Raw genomic sequence first — 14790 nt, 5'->3', positions numbered from 1 at the left:
TTGAGGGCCTACTGTATCTTCTAACCACTTTACAGTCACATAAATTTTGAATTTTCTCCATTCACCAAAAAACAAATGAATAGACCAAAAAAAAAAAAAAAAAAAAAAAAAAAAGTCAACCCACACATGGAAAAGTCAACCCACAGTAATGGCTGCAAAGGAGAGGCAAGAGACCTGGATTTTAATTTTCCATGGCTCCATTGCTTGTTCAGAGAGTCTGCAATCAACAAATACCTTAGGGGTAAGAATAGCTGTTTTAATCTACTAGTGTAACTCCTGCTATGGATGTAGGTCATGCTTTTGCCAAAGGCAACTGGGAATAAGGGGAAGTCAAGAGACAAACTAAGATAGAAAGGCAGAAAATAATCATCAATGAGAGTACATGGAACAATAAAAGTGACAGAAACAGTGTCTTAGAAAAGACAACTGGAAGATATATTTACACATTACATATAATTCCAAATAGGAATTTTTGCAAAAATCAAGGGTTGGATTCATTAAATTAAGCCATATCAATGCAAAAGGTGACAACGATCCAGGGAATATACTAACACAACAGGCAACTGGAGTAGAGGCTATGCGGTATTCCACGCTTTAAAAAAAAAAAAAAAAAAAGTAGCAAAGTAAAGAGCCAATCTGCAGACAAAAAGCACCCCGACTGAGCATAACAATGAAGAACAAGGTGGGAAGACAGGCGGGTGAGTAAAATGGGTGGAAAAATGAGGAAATGGAGTTGGAAGACTAGAGAAAGAGCGAAAGAATTGGTAAAAGTTAGTGATGACAGAAACAGCCAAGACAATTTTCTAGCTTTGAGACAGTTTTTAGGCACAGCACTACATACAGTGTGGAGATGCATGGTGGATGGTCATGAACTATGGAGATCCCGTGAAACAGGATGCAGAAGCAGCCTGACACGTTCTTCAACATGAAGAAAAGTTTTCATGACTCACATGAAAGTATGAAATTCATAGAGTATCTTGAGATCTTATACTTTTCCTTCCAGAAAAGTCTCAAATGTAGGGCTATTGCTCTGAAACAATTACTTGACAGAAAAAAAAAAAAAAAAAAGAATGCTGTGCTCCAACTAGTTGACTGCACAACTGGACACAAAATATCACAGGGTTCTGAAGAGAGAAGGTGAGCACAGTTAAAATCTAGTCCACCCATTTTCTAAGTGGCTCTGGTGTAAGTCATTTATCGCCCTTACACTTGCTTTCCGTGGCAGTTGTGGGAATGCCCACGCCTGTTCTCTAGACTGATTCCCAGGGGTGCTATGAGAAGCAGAGTTGATGCTTATTAGCTCATTGGGCACTGTAGATGAAAGACACCATAAAACCACCAAGGACTGTTAGAGGTAAAGTTGGCTAATACACATGAGGAGGCTTGCAGAGATAAAGAATTTTTAAAGGTATTTTTTGAAAGAAGGTATACAATTTCCTGAGTGCCAAAGATGAGGGTAAGATGGGTTACACAGATTCACCAACTGTATCCAGAGAGATTTGGAAAAATCTAAATCCATTCACCATGGGTGTAGTGACATCAAAAACCTAATAAACTTTCCTCACCAACTGCATGAAGCTGCACACTAACTTCTCATTAAGTGAATGAGCCAATTGGCTTATTCAGGCATGTTTTACATTTCAAAAAGTAGACAATATAATAGCCAGTAGTAGGTACGTTCTACATAATTTCAATGAATGTGACTCTATAATTACATTCTATACACTCTAATTATCCTTCTCCACAGTCTTTAGAGTTTGTAAGGGTTTTGTTCCTAGATTACGTATAAGAGACTGGCGGGGAGGATAAGAAGTAGCCCACAGCCACATTACGAAACTCTATGCTTAAATAATAGGTCTGTGCTTTGATTTTAGTCCCGAGTCCACATATTGGTATTAAACATTAAATTGTATCTATCTCTGATCATCTGCTGAGATACAGGGCAGAAAGAATGGTAGGTAAGGGATACTTTTCTTCTGCAGCTTCAAGAACAGAGCTAGCTGAAGCCATCTGATCAGAGGGGCTTCATCTGTTTGCCTGGTGACTGGTGTTCAGATAAGATGCTAAGGTGGATACTAAGAGGAAACAATGCCAGAGGCATGAACAAGACCAACAGGCAGTTCCACTAGAGCAGAGGGAAGCACATGTCAGAAAAATGGAGGTGGCAGCGCGGATACGCTCTGCAAGGAGGACTTTACCTCACCAGGAGAGTTCCACCTGGACGGCTTTACCTGTGTCTCCAGACAAGGCTGCTGTGCTTTTACTTCTGGCCAGGAACGAGTGTGTGGGCGTCAGGAGTCTGTTAACAACGCTGCTTTCCCATGGGCTGAGCTGCAGGCGGCGAGCTAAACGTCACCACATAAGCAAGATGTTAGAAGCATTCTCCCAGAGTCAAGGGGGCGAACCACATCATACCTATCAGCTCCAAATGCTTGGCCTTTGAGAGAGACCAGGCCCTCCAGGGCAGACAGTTGGCCGTGAGTCAGAAAATCAGAAACTATGCCCAAGAGGAGCAGCCGCTCCACAAAAGTGCTTCCACAAAGCTGTTCCACGAAGGCTGTTTGCAGTAGCCTCTAAAGGAGGTTTTAGTCAAAGATTAAAACAGAAATATCACTCAATTACATCTGTTTTGGCATCTGTGAGTAATTCCAGGGTGGGCCTATCAGATGGACATCTGGATGGGCAATGGACTGACGGAACACACCTCAGACACAGGGCATCCTAAATACCTTGAATAATAAATCCCAACAGAGGCGTTGGCAGGTAATGGAAGATCAGATTTATACAAAATATAGAGAACATTCCCATTAAACTATGCTAGATCTCCATGAACCACTATTTGAGCAACTGGGGGATGGGGTTAAATTAAAAAAAAAAAAAAAATGAAGACTCATGCAAATTTCTACTCAGCAAGCCAGGTTTTTTCATGTCCCTGCTTGGCAACAATATAAAAATTTTGGCTGAGGATCAAGGCTAAGGTTGAAGCAAGGTAAAATGAAACAGAAAAGCCAAAATTCAATGTAAGGGTAATCTTGAAGATTAGTAGTGGTGCCTGAAGAACCAAGAAAATTAAGTTAAAATAATGCAACAATATATGGCCCCACATTGTACTGGGGCCTAGAGCCATGGTTAGGAAATGCATGCTAATTATAAATTAATTACTCTGCTTATATGTTAGCTTCCAATGATGGCATATGAAAACATAGAAGATATTTCCAAAAATACCAGTAAAGAAGTGTGTAAACTTCTACAAATACCACCACATTCTAATCTGTTTTAGAATGCACCCTTATTCACTTGAAAAAGTTGCCTGACAAGGTCACTAGTATTCTGTTTCATAAACCTCGGGTGTAAGCGCCCTTTGTCTCTGGAGCAGATGGTTTGGAATGGCACTTAAATTCTAGGAAATCATTTTTAGTAACAGAAGCCACATACTGCTAAGTATTGTTACTTTAAAATATCGCTTCTATTTGGAAGAAGAATCAACTTCCAGTAAATTCCCTAATTACCTGATTTGATTTTAAAAGAGTAGCTATTTTGATCAAAGCTCTGGTGAATTTAAGAATTAATGAATTATTCATTGGATTTTCTGTTTAGAAGTCTTTTTGGTAAAATTAAATATCATCTGGCATTAAGACATTAAGGAAAATGATCAGTCATAAAAACTGCAATCCTAAGGCCAGAAAGCACCATGGGCAAGTACTATCCATCAACTAGTAGGGTAGTGAGAGTGTATGTAACAACAGAATAGAAATGTAACCTGAAATTAGACATATTCACAGAATAAAGCAACGGGGAAAAAAGGGATCAGGATTCATTGAAGATCTTCAACAGAAAGTATATGTTCAATGGATGGAAAAATTAGAAAAACTACACCATTCACAATAGCTTAAAAAAAAAACAAAAAACTTGGAATCAATCAAACAAAAGAGGTGAAAGACCTCTACAATGAAAACTACAGAACACTGAAAAAAGAAATTGAAGAAGACCTTAGAAGATGAAAAGATCTCCCCTGTTCTTGGATAGGCAGAATTAATATTGTCAAAATGGTCACACTACCAAAAGTTTTATACAGATTTAATACAATTCCTATTAAAATCCCACTGACATTCTTCATAGAAATAGAAAAGGCAATCATGAAATTCATTTGGAAAAGTAAGAGACCGAGAATAGTCAAAGCAATCCTTGGCAAGAAGAGTGACACAGGAGGCATCAAAATACCAGACATTAAACTATACTACAAAGCTACTATAACAAATAATAGATCTCAGCAAAGAAAACAATAAAAAATGTGAAAAGAGCCCACAGAATGGGAGAAAATCTTTACAACATGCACCTCAGAGAGAGCATTAATCTCCAGGATATATAAAGAACTCAAAACGTTTAACAATTTAACACCAAAAAGATAAAATAACTCAATCAATAAATGGGCTAAGGAACTGAACAGATACTTCACTGAAGAAGATACAATCAATCAACAAATATATGAAAAAATGTTCAACACCTCTAGCAGAGAAAATTCAAATCGAAACTAAGATTTCATCTCACTCCAGTTAGAATGGCAATTATCAAGAATACAAGAAAATAAGTGCTGGTGAGGGTGTGAGAGAAAGGCACACTGATACATTGCTGTGGGACTGTAAATAAATTGGTGTAACCATTCTGTACAGCAGTGTGGAGATTCCTTAGAAAACTTGGAATGGACCCACCATTTGACCCAGCTATCACACTCCTTGGTGTATACCCAAAGGACTTAAAATCAGCATACTACTACAGAGATCACATCAATGTTTATAGCAGCTCAATTCACGACAGCTTAGCTATGCACCTAACCCAGGTGCCCTTCAACAGATGAATGAATATATGTGAAGTTAGGTAGGAAAACCTCTATTGATGTATGTTTTCTCAAGTGAATAGGTTTTGGTCCAGCTTTGTTCTAATATTTTGGTTTAAAATTTTGCCACGCATCCATACATGATATATATATTATAGGTGAGTATATGAATGTACCTGGCAAATATCTATGAATATTCACATAAAGTGACATGATTAATATATGTAGGTGCAGGGGTAGGGTTAGGGTCAGGGAATGAATGTGTATAACTATAAGTGATTAAGATAATGAAAATACACATGTAGGAAAACCTATTTTTGTTTTCACGGGTGGATAGGTTTTAGTCTAGCTTTGTTCTGACATTTTAGTCTAGGTTTGTTCTGAGCGAACATGTATAACTGTATATTTGAATAAAAAATATACATGAAATTATGTAGGAAAACCTATATAAATGTATATTTTTTTCAAAAATGAGTAGGCTTCAGTCTAGCTAGGTTTTGACATTTTGGTTTAAAACAAGGACATGAATTCATACATAATACATTAATATTGGATAATATAGGTGAGTATAAATGTACCTGGCAAAATATCTATGAATATTCCTGTAAATTGACATGATTATATATGTAGGTGCTTTTATGTTTTGTGTAGTGTTAGGGATGGAAGTAGGGGTAGGGATAGGGTTAGGGAACAAACATGTATAACTGTATATTTGATTAAGATAATGAAAATATACTTGAAATTATGTAGGAAAACCTATATAAACATATATATTTTCACAGGTGAATAGGCTTTAGTCTAGCTTTGTTCTGAATGAACATGTATAACTGTATATTTGATTAAGATAATGAAAATATACTTGAAATTATGGAGGAAAACCTATGTTTTCACCAAGGGATAGGTTTTGTTCTAGCTTTGTTCTGACATTTTGGTTTGAAACTGGGCCACGGATTCATTCATGAAATTATATTAATATATGATATGCAAGTATATAATGTACCTGGCAAAATGTCTATGAATATTCATATAAATGTACGTAACTATACATGTAGGTGCTTTTATGTTTTGGATGTAATATTAGGGATAGGAGTTAGTTTAAGAATAATACTAGGGTTTGGGTTAGGGCACTAACATGTGTAATTATATTTGTACTAAAAAATGAAAATATATGCAAAATTATTTAGGTGAATCTGTATAAATGTAAGTTTTCACAAGTGGATTGGTTTTGTTCTATCTCCATTCTGCTTCAGTTTCAAAATTGAGCCATGGATTAATACATGAAAATATATTATGATACAGTGAGTATATAAATGTATCTGGCAAAATATCTATGAATATTCATATAAATGTACAAATATACATTAGGGGCTTTTACATTTGATGTATTGATAGGGATGGAATAAAATAAAAATATATGTGAAAACCTACATAATTTTTTTGTAAGTGGATAGGTTTCCTTCCAGCTTTGTTCTGACAATTTGGTTTAAAACTTGACCACAGATTTATACATTAATATATATTATGATATTATAGGTGAGCATATAAATGTACCAGGCAAAATGTCTATGAATATTCATATAAATGTACATGACTAAACATGCAGGGAGTTTACCCTTTTCACATAATGTTAGGGGAGGAAGTAGGTTTGGGGGTAGGATTAGGGTTAGGGAAATAACATGTATAACTGTATATTTGAATAAAAAACTATATGTCAAATTATGTAGGAAAAACCTATAAATGTATATTTTTCAAAAATAAATAGGTTTCAGGTCTAGCTAGGTTCTGGCATTTTGGTTTATGACAAAGCCATAGATTCATACATAATACCTAATATTGGATAATACAGGTGAGTATAAATGTACCTGGCAAAATATCTATGAATATTCATATAATATGATTATACCAGTAAGGGCATTTGGGTTTTCATGTAGTATTATGGCACAGGGTAGAGGTAGGTTAGGGGTAGGGCTAGGATTAGGGTATGAATATCTATAACTACACAACTGAATAAAAAACGAAAACACACATAAGATTATGTGGGAAAATCTATACAACTGTATATGTTTCCACAAATGGATAGTTTTCATTCTAGGTCTGTGCTGCTTTACTTTTAAAAATGGGCCTTAGATTCATACATGAAAATATATTAATATTATGATATTATCAGTGGGTATGTAAATGTACCTGTCAAATTCTGAATATTTATGGAAATGTACATGATTATACATGTAAGGTATTTGGGTTTTCATGTAGTGTTATGGGTGGGAGTAGATTTATGGGTAGCTAGGTTTAGGGTTAGGAATGAAACATGCATAACTTTGAATAAAAAAATGAAAATATACATGAATTATGTAGGAAAACCTATATAAAGGTTTTCACAAATGGATAGGTTTTAGTGTAGCTCTGTTGTGACATTTTGGTTTAAAAATGGGCCATGGATTCACGTATGAAAATATATGTATATGACATTATAGTTGTGAATATACATGTACCTGGCAAAATACCAAGGAATATTCATATAAGTTTACATGATTATACATTCAAGGGCTTTTGCATTTTACTATAGTGTTAGGGCTAAGGGTAGGTTAGGGGTTAGGGTTCAGGTTAGGGAAAATAAACATGTATAACTATATTTTGAATAAAAAATGAAAGTACACAAAATTAGGTAGGAAAACCTATGCAAATATATATTTTCACAATTAATAAAAATACAAAGGATAGGTGAACATATTGGTGACTACTAAAATTTAATTTGTAATCTTTAAAAACACTTTCAGTACAAACTCCATGATGTATTGTCCACAGGTAATTTAACTTTCATGTTGCACTGCTGGTAGACTGATATAGCACCTGATAAATCCCAGGCAGATGGCCAGGCAGCTGGTTCTAAATCTATACTGGAGTGTCCATTTATAGATATTTAGAAGCAAAAAATGCATGAAATGAGGTATACAAATGGGGCAGGTCCTGCAAGCGCATGCCTGGCTAGTACCTCAGGTATGGAGCGCTCCTGGCTCCTGCCCTCCTCTCACCCCCACTCATGCTTCACTGCTGCCTCATTCGGCCAGGGTGCCTAATTCTGCTTTTAGAATATCACTGCTGCTTCTTCACTGTAAATCTTTCAGTCAAGGCACTGGAGTGATTACTCACAGGGCAGAGAAGGAACTTCTCCAACCTTCCCAGAGACCCCGCTTGCTGATGAAACTTTATTCACCTGAAGGAATTCTGGTTGGACTTGCTTTCACTTCAGGTAGTTGCGTTATGCAAGAGGAAACAGACTTCCTTCCTGTGATAGCTGGAGTCTACCTACCATACAAAACCAGTGAGGGGTGAATGACTTAATTGACCTGGACAGTCCTGCAAAGGAACTGAAAGCCATTCAATCATTGTCCCATGGTAATAGTCATATTGAGCACACCCCTTAATGTAATGGCCCACTGGAGAATTCCTTAAGGTCATCAGGTGAACACAGATTTTCAAGTGTGGAACAGCAAGCAATTCAGCCATTGTGAAGATCAAAGTCATTCTCCGGCATTGTTGCTCTTAACAAAGTATAGTTCAGAAATTTATCAGTTCTAATTAATACTTGATTACTCAGAAGGCATTCAATGTGCTAATGATTATACAAATTTAAGAATATAAATGAAAAAAGGAAAACTACTTAGCCAAAAAAGAACTACTACTCTGAACTGTAAATAAAACTTACTCTGAATACCTACCTAGAGGAAGTGGGGGAAATGTCATTAAGGTTAAGAGAAATTGAAAACCAGAATCAAAATGCAGTCTGGAAAAAAACAAAAACAAACAACAAACAAACCAGAGCCTGTGCCTCTGTAGACAACCAAAGCCCTAGGTTTGATCCCCAGCACCAAAAACAACAACAAAAAAGTGACCTAAGTGGTTATAACATGAGAACCCCAATAATAAAAATATGTCAAACACCTTACTGGTGTTTTATGGTAGACCAATATAAACAAATAAAACAAGTTTGTTGAACAGATTTTTTTTTAATATAGTGACTATGTGTACATGGACAACTGAGAACAGGGAAAATCCCCAAATTAATGTTTTAACAAATTACAAGCTGTTGCTAAAGATCATTTGCTTGGATTTAGAAGAAATCATCCAACAGATAAACAGTCTCTCAAACAGATTAACCAATCCTTCCTATAAAATCGACACACTGTAGTGGTATAAATTTGTCTTTAACACTCCACATTAAAAAAGGAAAAAAAAATGTGTTCCCTCTCCTTCTACATTTAGTTATTAGTTGTCTTTTACATGGGAAAATAACATTGAATTTATATCGGCAAACAAAAGTGCAAGTTTGTACAGCTAGGCTCAGCAGCAAAAGTCAATAACAATGAAAAGTGAAAAGCTCACGGAAGCTGTGCAGAACGAGGACCTCTGTGAAGGTCCCTGTCCTGTGTGTCACGCACAGTCAACATTCCATCATTTTTTCATTGCTCTGAAACGAGCAAAACCAAATTTTTTTCATTTAAAGACATATTAAATCTTTATTCCCCCCGCTCTTCCCCACATAATTTGTGATCAGGTAAGGCAAAGATAAGTCCCCCCATCATTGGGGACAGCAGCAACATACAAACTTCAGAAAGAGCCCTGAATCATCAGTAACATTCTCTCACGGTGACATCAGAAGGAGTGCATCCGAGAAAGCAAATTTGCAATGTTGTCACATTGTTCTAATTTGATTTATCTGGAAAACTTTATAAATACATTACTTAAGAGGAAAGTAAATATTTTCTTGCTCTGAAAAAATAATGCTTTTTTCACATTTTAAAACTTGTTAGGATGCTTTCGTAAAAGGAGTTGTCAGAAGAATATGACAGCTGGGTTTGCAGAATGTCCATGTACAAGTTGCATTTACAAGAACCTGGTAATCTGCCTATAATTTGCCTCTACAAATAGAGCTCTTTGAAACATCTAAACAAACACAGGTTTAATTTAAACTCCTCTCCTATTCACTCTACTTGTAGAGCAAAGAGGTAAATATTTTTCAAGTATTACCTTGTAAAAGGTCATTTTTTTTTTGCCAATTTTATATGTTACACTTTTAAGACCAAAATATCTATGTGAAAGATCATGCCTAATCAGTCCATTTCTTTTGTAATCAAATGCTCTTATCTTTTAGAGAATGCAGAAAAATATTGATTTGCTAATAAGAAGGAATATACTGGAAAGAGCCATTTTAAAGTACCGAAGGATAAGGAGCATTTCTTTCTTCCTGTTGGCGAATATTATTAGAAAAGCTATCCAGTCTGTTGTCTTTAGCTGGTTTTAATAAAGTCTTTTCAAACTGATGGTCAAGAAATCTTTAGAAAACTGGAAGAGGTGGATGCTCCTTCGTGGCATGAAAGGAATCTCATTAATTGTAGAAATTCTTGCTAAATTTCTGCTTTGGTCCTTCAGAAGAAATGCTCATATAACTTCTATATGAAGAGACAGAAAAAAGAACAGATTAATAGCATTCATCTAAAATATTAAAGAATACTACAGCAATATTTTATATTCCTAAAATTTTACCATGCAGTTAAATGCATTGTCTTATGTAAGAATAGGCAATGTGTTAGGATCATGGTCTTGTATTTAAGTGAATTCCACCACTAATGGAAAAATATATCCTTTTCTTTAATTCAAATTAGTCTACATCATTTACATTTCTAAACTGCATATAGCAATTGTAATTTTCTAGGAGGGATTTAAACATTTATTTGTCTTATGTCCTTAGTACTTGTAAATTTTAGGGCTCCAGACATAAGTTAGAGGCTAAATGTTGATAGTCATGATAAATAATCAGTAACTCTTCATTAGCTAAGATCATGGACACTGGACTATGTCTTCCAGAGAAGGTATGAAAAGATGAGATCAGTGAGAATGGATTTACAGGTAACTCAAAAGGTGAGTTAAGGCCTGACAAGTAAAGCAGAAAACGTGTGGAAATTCTGTCCTTTCCCATAAATCTGTGACATGTTAAGGGAGGAACCTGCACGGGGTTTGTTTCTACCAACATAACATTGATCAGATTGTTCCTAGAAACTTCAGAACTGATAGTCAGACTATGGGGGGACTTCAGGACCTCCTCTCAGAACCTAGAAGGTGGAGTCCAATGAAGTTATTTTCCCAAGGTCAGTACACTGAAGGAGAAAAGGAAATGAGCTTCTTGGGTATTCAAAATTGGCCTTTGCACCCTGTTAAAGGATTTTCGTCACAAGTCCCCAGACGGATTTTTTTTTTTTTTTTTTTTTGGTACTGGGGAATGAATCCAGGGGCACTCTACTACTGAATTTTCAACCAACTCTTTCTATTCTATTTTGAGAGAGCGTCTAGCTAAGTTGCTCCGACCTCAGACCCTTGATCCTCCTGCCTCAGCCTCCTGCAACTCTGGATTTACAGCCATGTGCCCCTATGCCAGACTCCCTGATGGAATCAAAAAGGCAACACAATTTGACCACAAATAAATCTATACTGACTCCATTAAAATATTCTGCATTTCTGCTGACATAGTGGTGCATGCCTATAATCCCAACAACTCAAGGCTGAGGCAGGAGGATTGCAAGTTTGAGACCAGCCTCAGCAATTTAGTGAGATCCTCAACAATTCAGTGAGTCCCTGTTTCAAAATAAAAAGTAAAAAGGGCTGGGAATATGGCTCAATGATTAGTTTCCCTCTGGGTTCAATCCCCAGTACAAACCAACAAACAAAAATCTGCATTTTTAGCCAGTTCTATTCCTAATAGTATAGAGAGATGCTGGTCAGCATGCGAAAGTGATCTGGGAAAAGTCAACAAAACTCAACAGGTTTGAAAAGGGAGGGAGTGGTATCATCCCACTAATTCCTGATACCAGTGGGATTGTGCTGTTGTGCTGCAGTGACCACTGAGTATATTTGATGTTACTCTTTTACTCTTTTTTTTTTTTTTTGATCCTGTAAAACTATTGTTCTATTTTTCTTTTTAAATTAGCACATATTGCCAGATATGGTGGTGGGACTCCTGTAGTCCCAGAGACTAAGGCTAAGGCTAAGGCAGGAGGATTTTAAGTTCAAGGTAAGCCTCAGCAATTTAATGAGACCCTGTCTCAAAATAAAAAAACAAAGTTTTTTTAGTTTGAGTCCATCCCATTCATTGTTCTTGCTTTGATTTCTTGTGCTATGGGAGTCTTGTTGAGGAAGTCTGATCCTAAGCCAACATGATGAAGACTTGGGCCTACTTTGTCTTCTATTTGGAGCAGGGTCTCTGGTCTAATTCCTAAGGCCTTTATCCATTTTGAGTTGAGTTTTGTTCAGGGTGAGAGACACAGGTTTAATTTCATTTTACTGTGCATGGGTTTCCAGTTTTGCCAGCACCATTTGTTTAAGAGGCTATCTTTTCTCTATTGTATGTTTTTGGCTCCTTTGTTTAGTATGAGGTGACTGTATTTATATGGTTTTGTCTCTGTGTCTTCTATTCTGTACCATTGGTCAGTCTGTCTATTTTGGTGCCAATACCATGCTGTTTTTGTTACTATTGCGCTGTAGTACAGTTTAATGTCTGGTAATGTGATACCTCCTGTTTCACTACTCAGGATTGTTTTGGCTATTCAAGGTCTCTTGTTCTTCCAGATGAAGTTCATGATTGCTTTGTCTATTTCTATGAGGAATGTCATTGGGATTCTAATTGAAATTGCACTGAATCTGTATAGTGCCTTTGGTAGAATGGCCATTTTGACAATGTTAATTCTGCCTATCCAAGAACATGGGAAATGTTTCCATCTTCTAAGCTTTTCTTCAATTTCTTTCTTTAATGTTCTGTAGTTTTCATTGTAGAGGTCTTTTACCTCTTTTGTTAGATTAATTCCCAAGTATTTTATTATTTTTTTTTTTTTTGAGGCTATTGTGAATGGAGTGATTTTTTCCTAATTTCTCTTTCAGAGGATTCATCACTTATGAATAGAAATGCATTAGATTTATGCATATTGATTTTATATCCTGCTACACTGCTGAATTCATTTATTAGTTCTAGAAGTTTTCTGGTGGAGTTTTTTGGATCTTCTAAATACAGGATCATGTCATCAGCAAATAGTGACAGCTTTAGTTCTTCTTTTCCTATTTGTATCCCTTTAATTTCTTTGGTCTGTCTAATTGCTCTGGCAAGTGTTTCAAGAATGATGGTGAATAGAAGTGGTGAAAGAGGGCATCCCTGTCTTGTTCCAGTTTTTAGAGGGAATGCTTTCAGTTTTTCTCCGTTCAGAATGCTATTGGCTCTGGGCTTAGCATAGATAGCCTTTACAATGTTGAGGTATGTTCCTATTATTTCTATTTTTCCTAGTGTTTTAAGCATGAAGGGGTGCTGTATTTTATCAAATGCTTTCTCAGCATCTATTGAAATAATCATGTGATTCTTAACTTTAAGTCTGTTGATGTGATGAATTACGTTTATTGATTTCTGGATGTTGAACCAACCTTGCATCCCTGGGATAAACCCGACCTGATCATGGTGCAAGAATCAATAAATGGGATGGACTCAAACTAAAAAGCTTTTTCTCAGCAAAGAATACAATCAAGAATGTGAAGAGAGAGCCTACAGAGTGGGAGAAAATCTTTTCCACACGCACTTCAGATAGAGCACTTATCTCCAAATTTATAAAGAACTTGTAAAACTTTACACCAAAATACAAAGAACCCAATCAATAAATGGGCCAAGGAACTGGACAGTCACTTCACAGAAGACATACAGGCAACCAATAAATATACAAAAAAGTGCTCAACATCTCTAGTAATTAGAGAAATGCAGATTAAAACAACTCTAAGATTTCGTCTTACTCCAATTAGAATGACTATTATCAAGAATACAAACAATAATAGATGTTGGCATGGATGTGGGGAAAAAAGCACACTTTTACATTGCTGGTGTAGTTGCAAATTGGTGCAGCCACTCTGGAAAGCAGTGTGGAGAATCCTCAGAAAGCCTGGAATAGACACATCTTTTGACCCCAGTTATCTCACTCCTCAGTTTATACCCAAAGGACCTTAAAATCAGCATACTACAGTAACACAGCCATATCAATGTTTATAGCAGCTCAGTTCACAATAGCTAGATTGTGGAACCAACCTAGATGCCCTTCAACAGATGAAAGGATAAAGAAACTGTGGTATATAAACACAGTGGAATATTATTCAGTCATAAAGAAGAATAATATTATGGCATATGCAAATAAATGGATGGAATTGGAGAATATGCTAAGTGAAATAAGCCAATCCCCCCAAAAAAGGCCGAATGTTTTCCCTGATAAGTGGAAAATGATATATAATGGGGGTGGGGTGTGGGGAGTGAGAGAAGAATGGAGGAACTTTGGATTGTGTAGAAGGAAATGGGCCGCGGTAATGAAAGATGGTGGAATGAGACAGACATCATTGGCCTATGTACATGTATGACTGATTGCATGAATGTCGAGTCTACAACATGTACAACCATGGAGACAAAATGATGTACCCCATTTGTGTACAATGAATCAAAATGCAGTTGTAAAAAATTAAAAAATAAATTAGACAAAAAAAATTTCAAATTCTTTTTTAAAATAAAGATACTGAATATAAAAAAAACCCCATAAATTAGTGCGTATTAATTACACAAGATAATAGCTTTTCTTGTGGCATATTTGTACACACATATAACATATTTTGATCCTTTCCACCCCCGGACTCCTCTCTCTCTCCAGCTATCGGAGTTTTTTTGGTACAAAGACTTCAGGTCAAGTATGAATACTAGGAACAGTGTATAAGAGCATTTCAAGCAGTTTCAATAGGAACTACAGGGATGGGTGTTCCTTGGGCTCAACGTGATCTTAGTTTGGAATACTGCTCTTATTACCTAAACCGTAACTTTCCATCACATTACATTTTAGAGACCATAATGTATAACCCAGGTCGCCAAACCCAAAAAAGAAAAATGGCAAGAG

The 14790-nt window shown here is 36.2% G+C and overlaps 1 protein-coding gene and 1 pseudogene across 12 annotated transcripts in view; both read right to left on the bottom strand.

Annotated features, from left to right (window-relative positions):
- The window catches only part of LOC306665693 (ensconsin-like), a 30490-nt pseudogene extending 27363 nt beyond the window's left edge, over positions 1–3127 (bottom strand). The window contains exons 1-2 of the transcript XR_013766695.1: positions 3112–3127; positions 2232–2345 (exon numbers count right to left, since the gene is read on the bottom strand). The product of XR_013766695.1 is annotated as an ensconsin-like (transcript). The remainder of the gene's footprint in view (positions 1–2231; positions 2346–3111) is intronic.
- Positions 3128–9018: 5891 nt separating this feature from the next.
- The window catches only part of MAP7 (microtubule associated protein 7), a 170075-nt gene continuing 164303 nt past the window's right edge, over positions 9019–14790 (bottom strand). For all 11 annotated transcript variants that reach the window (XM_079146222.1, XM_079146223.1, XM_079146217.1 and 8 more), the window contains one exon: positions 9019–10284. In XM_079146222.1, coding sequence (XP_079002348.1) covers positions 10274–10284 — 11 coding nt within the window. In that variant the 3' untranslated portion in view covers positions 9019–10273. The remainder of the gene's footprint in view (positions 10285–14790) is intronic.

The sequence above is a fragment of the Sciurus vulgaris genome (assembly GCF_902686455.1).
Source record: "Sciurus vulgaris genome assembly, chromosome: 7".
Classification (NCBI taxonomy): Eukaryota; Metazoa; Chordata; class Mammalia; order Rodentia; family Sciuridae; genus Sciurus; species Sciurus vulgaris.
The sequence above is the reverse complement of the archived record's forward strand: the minus strand, read 5'-3'. Positions and strand labels throughout refer to the sequence as shown.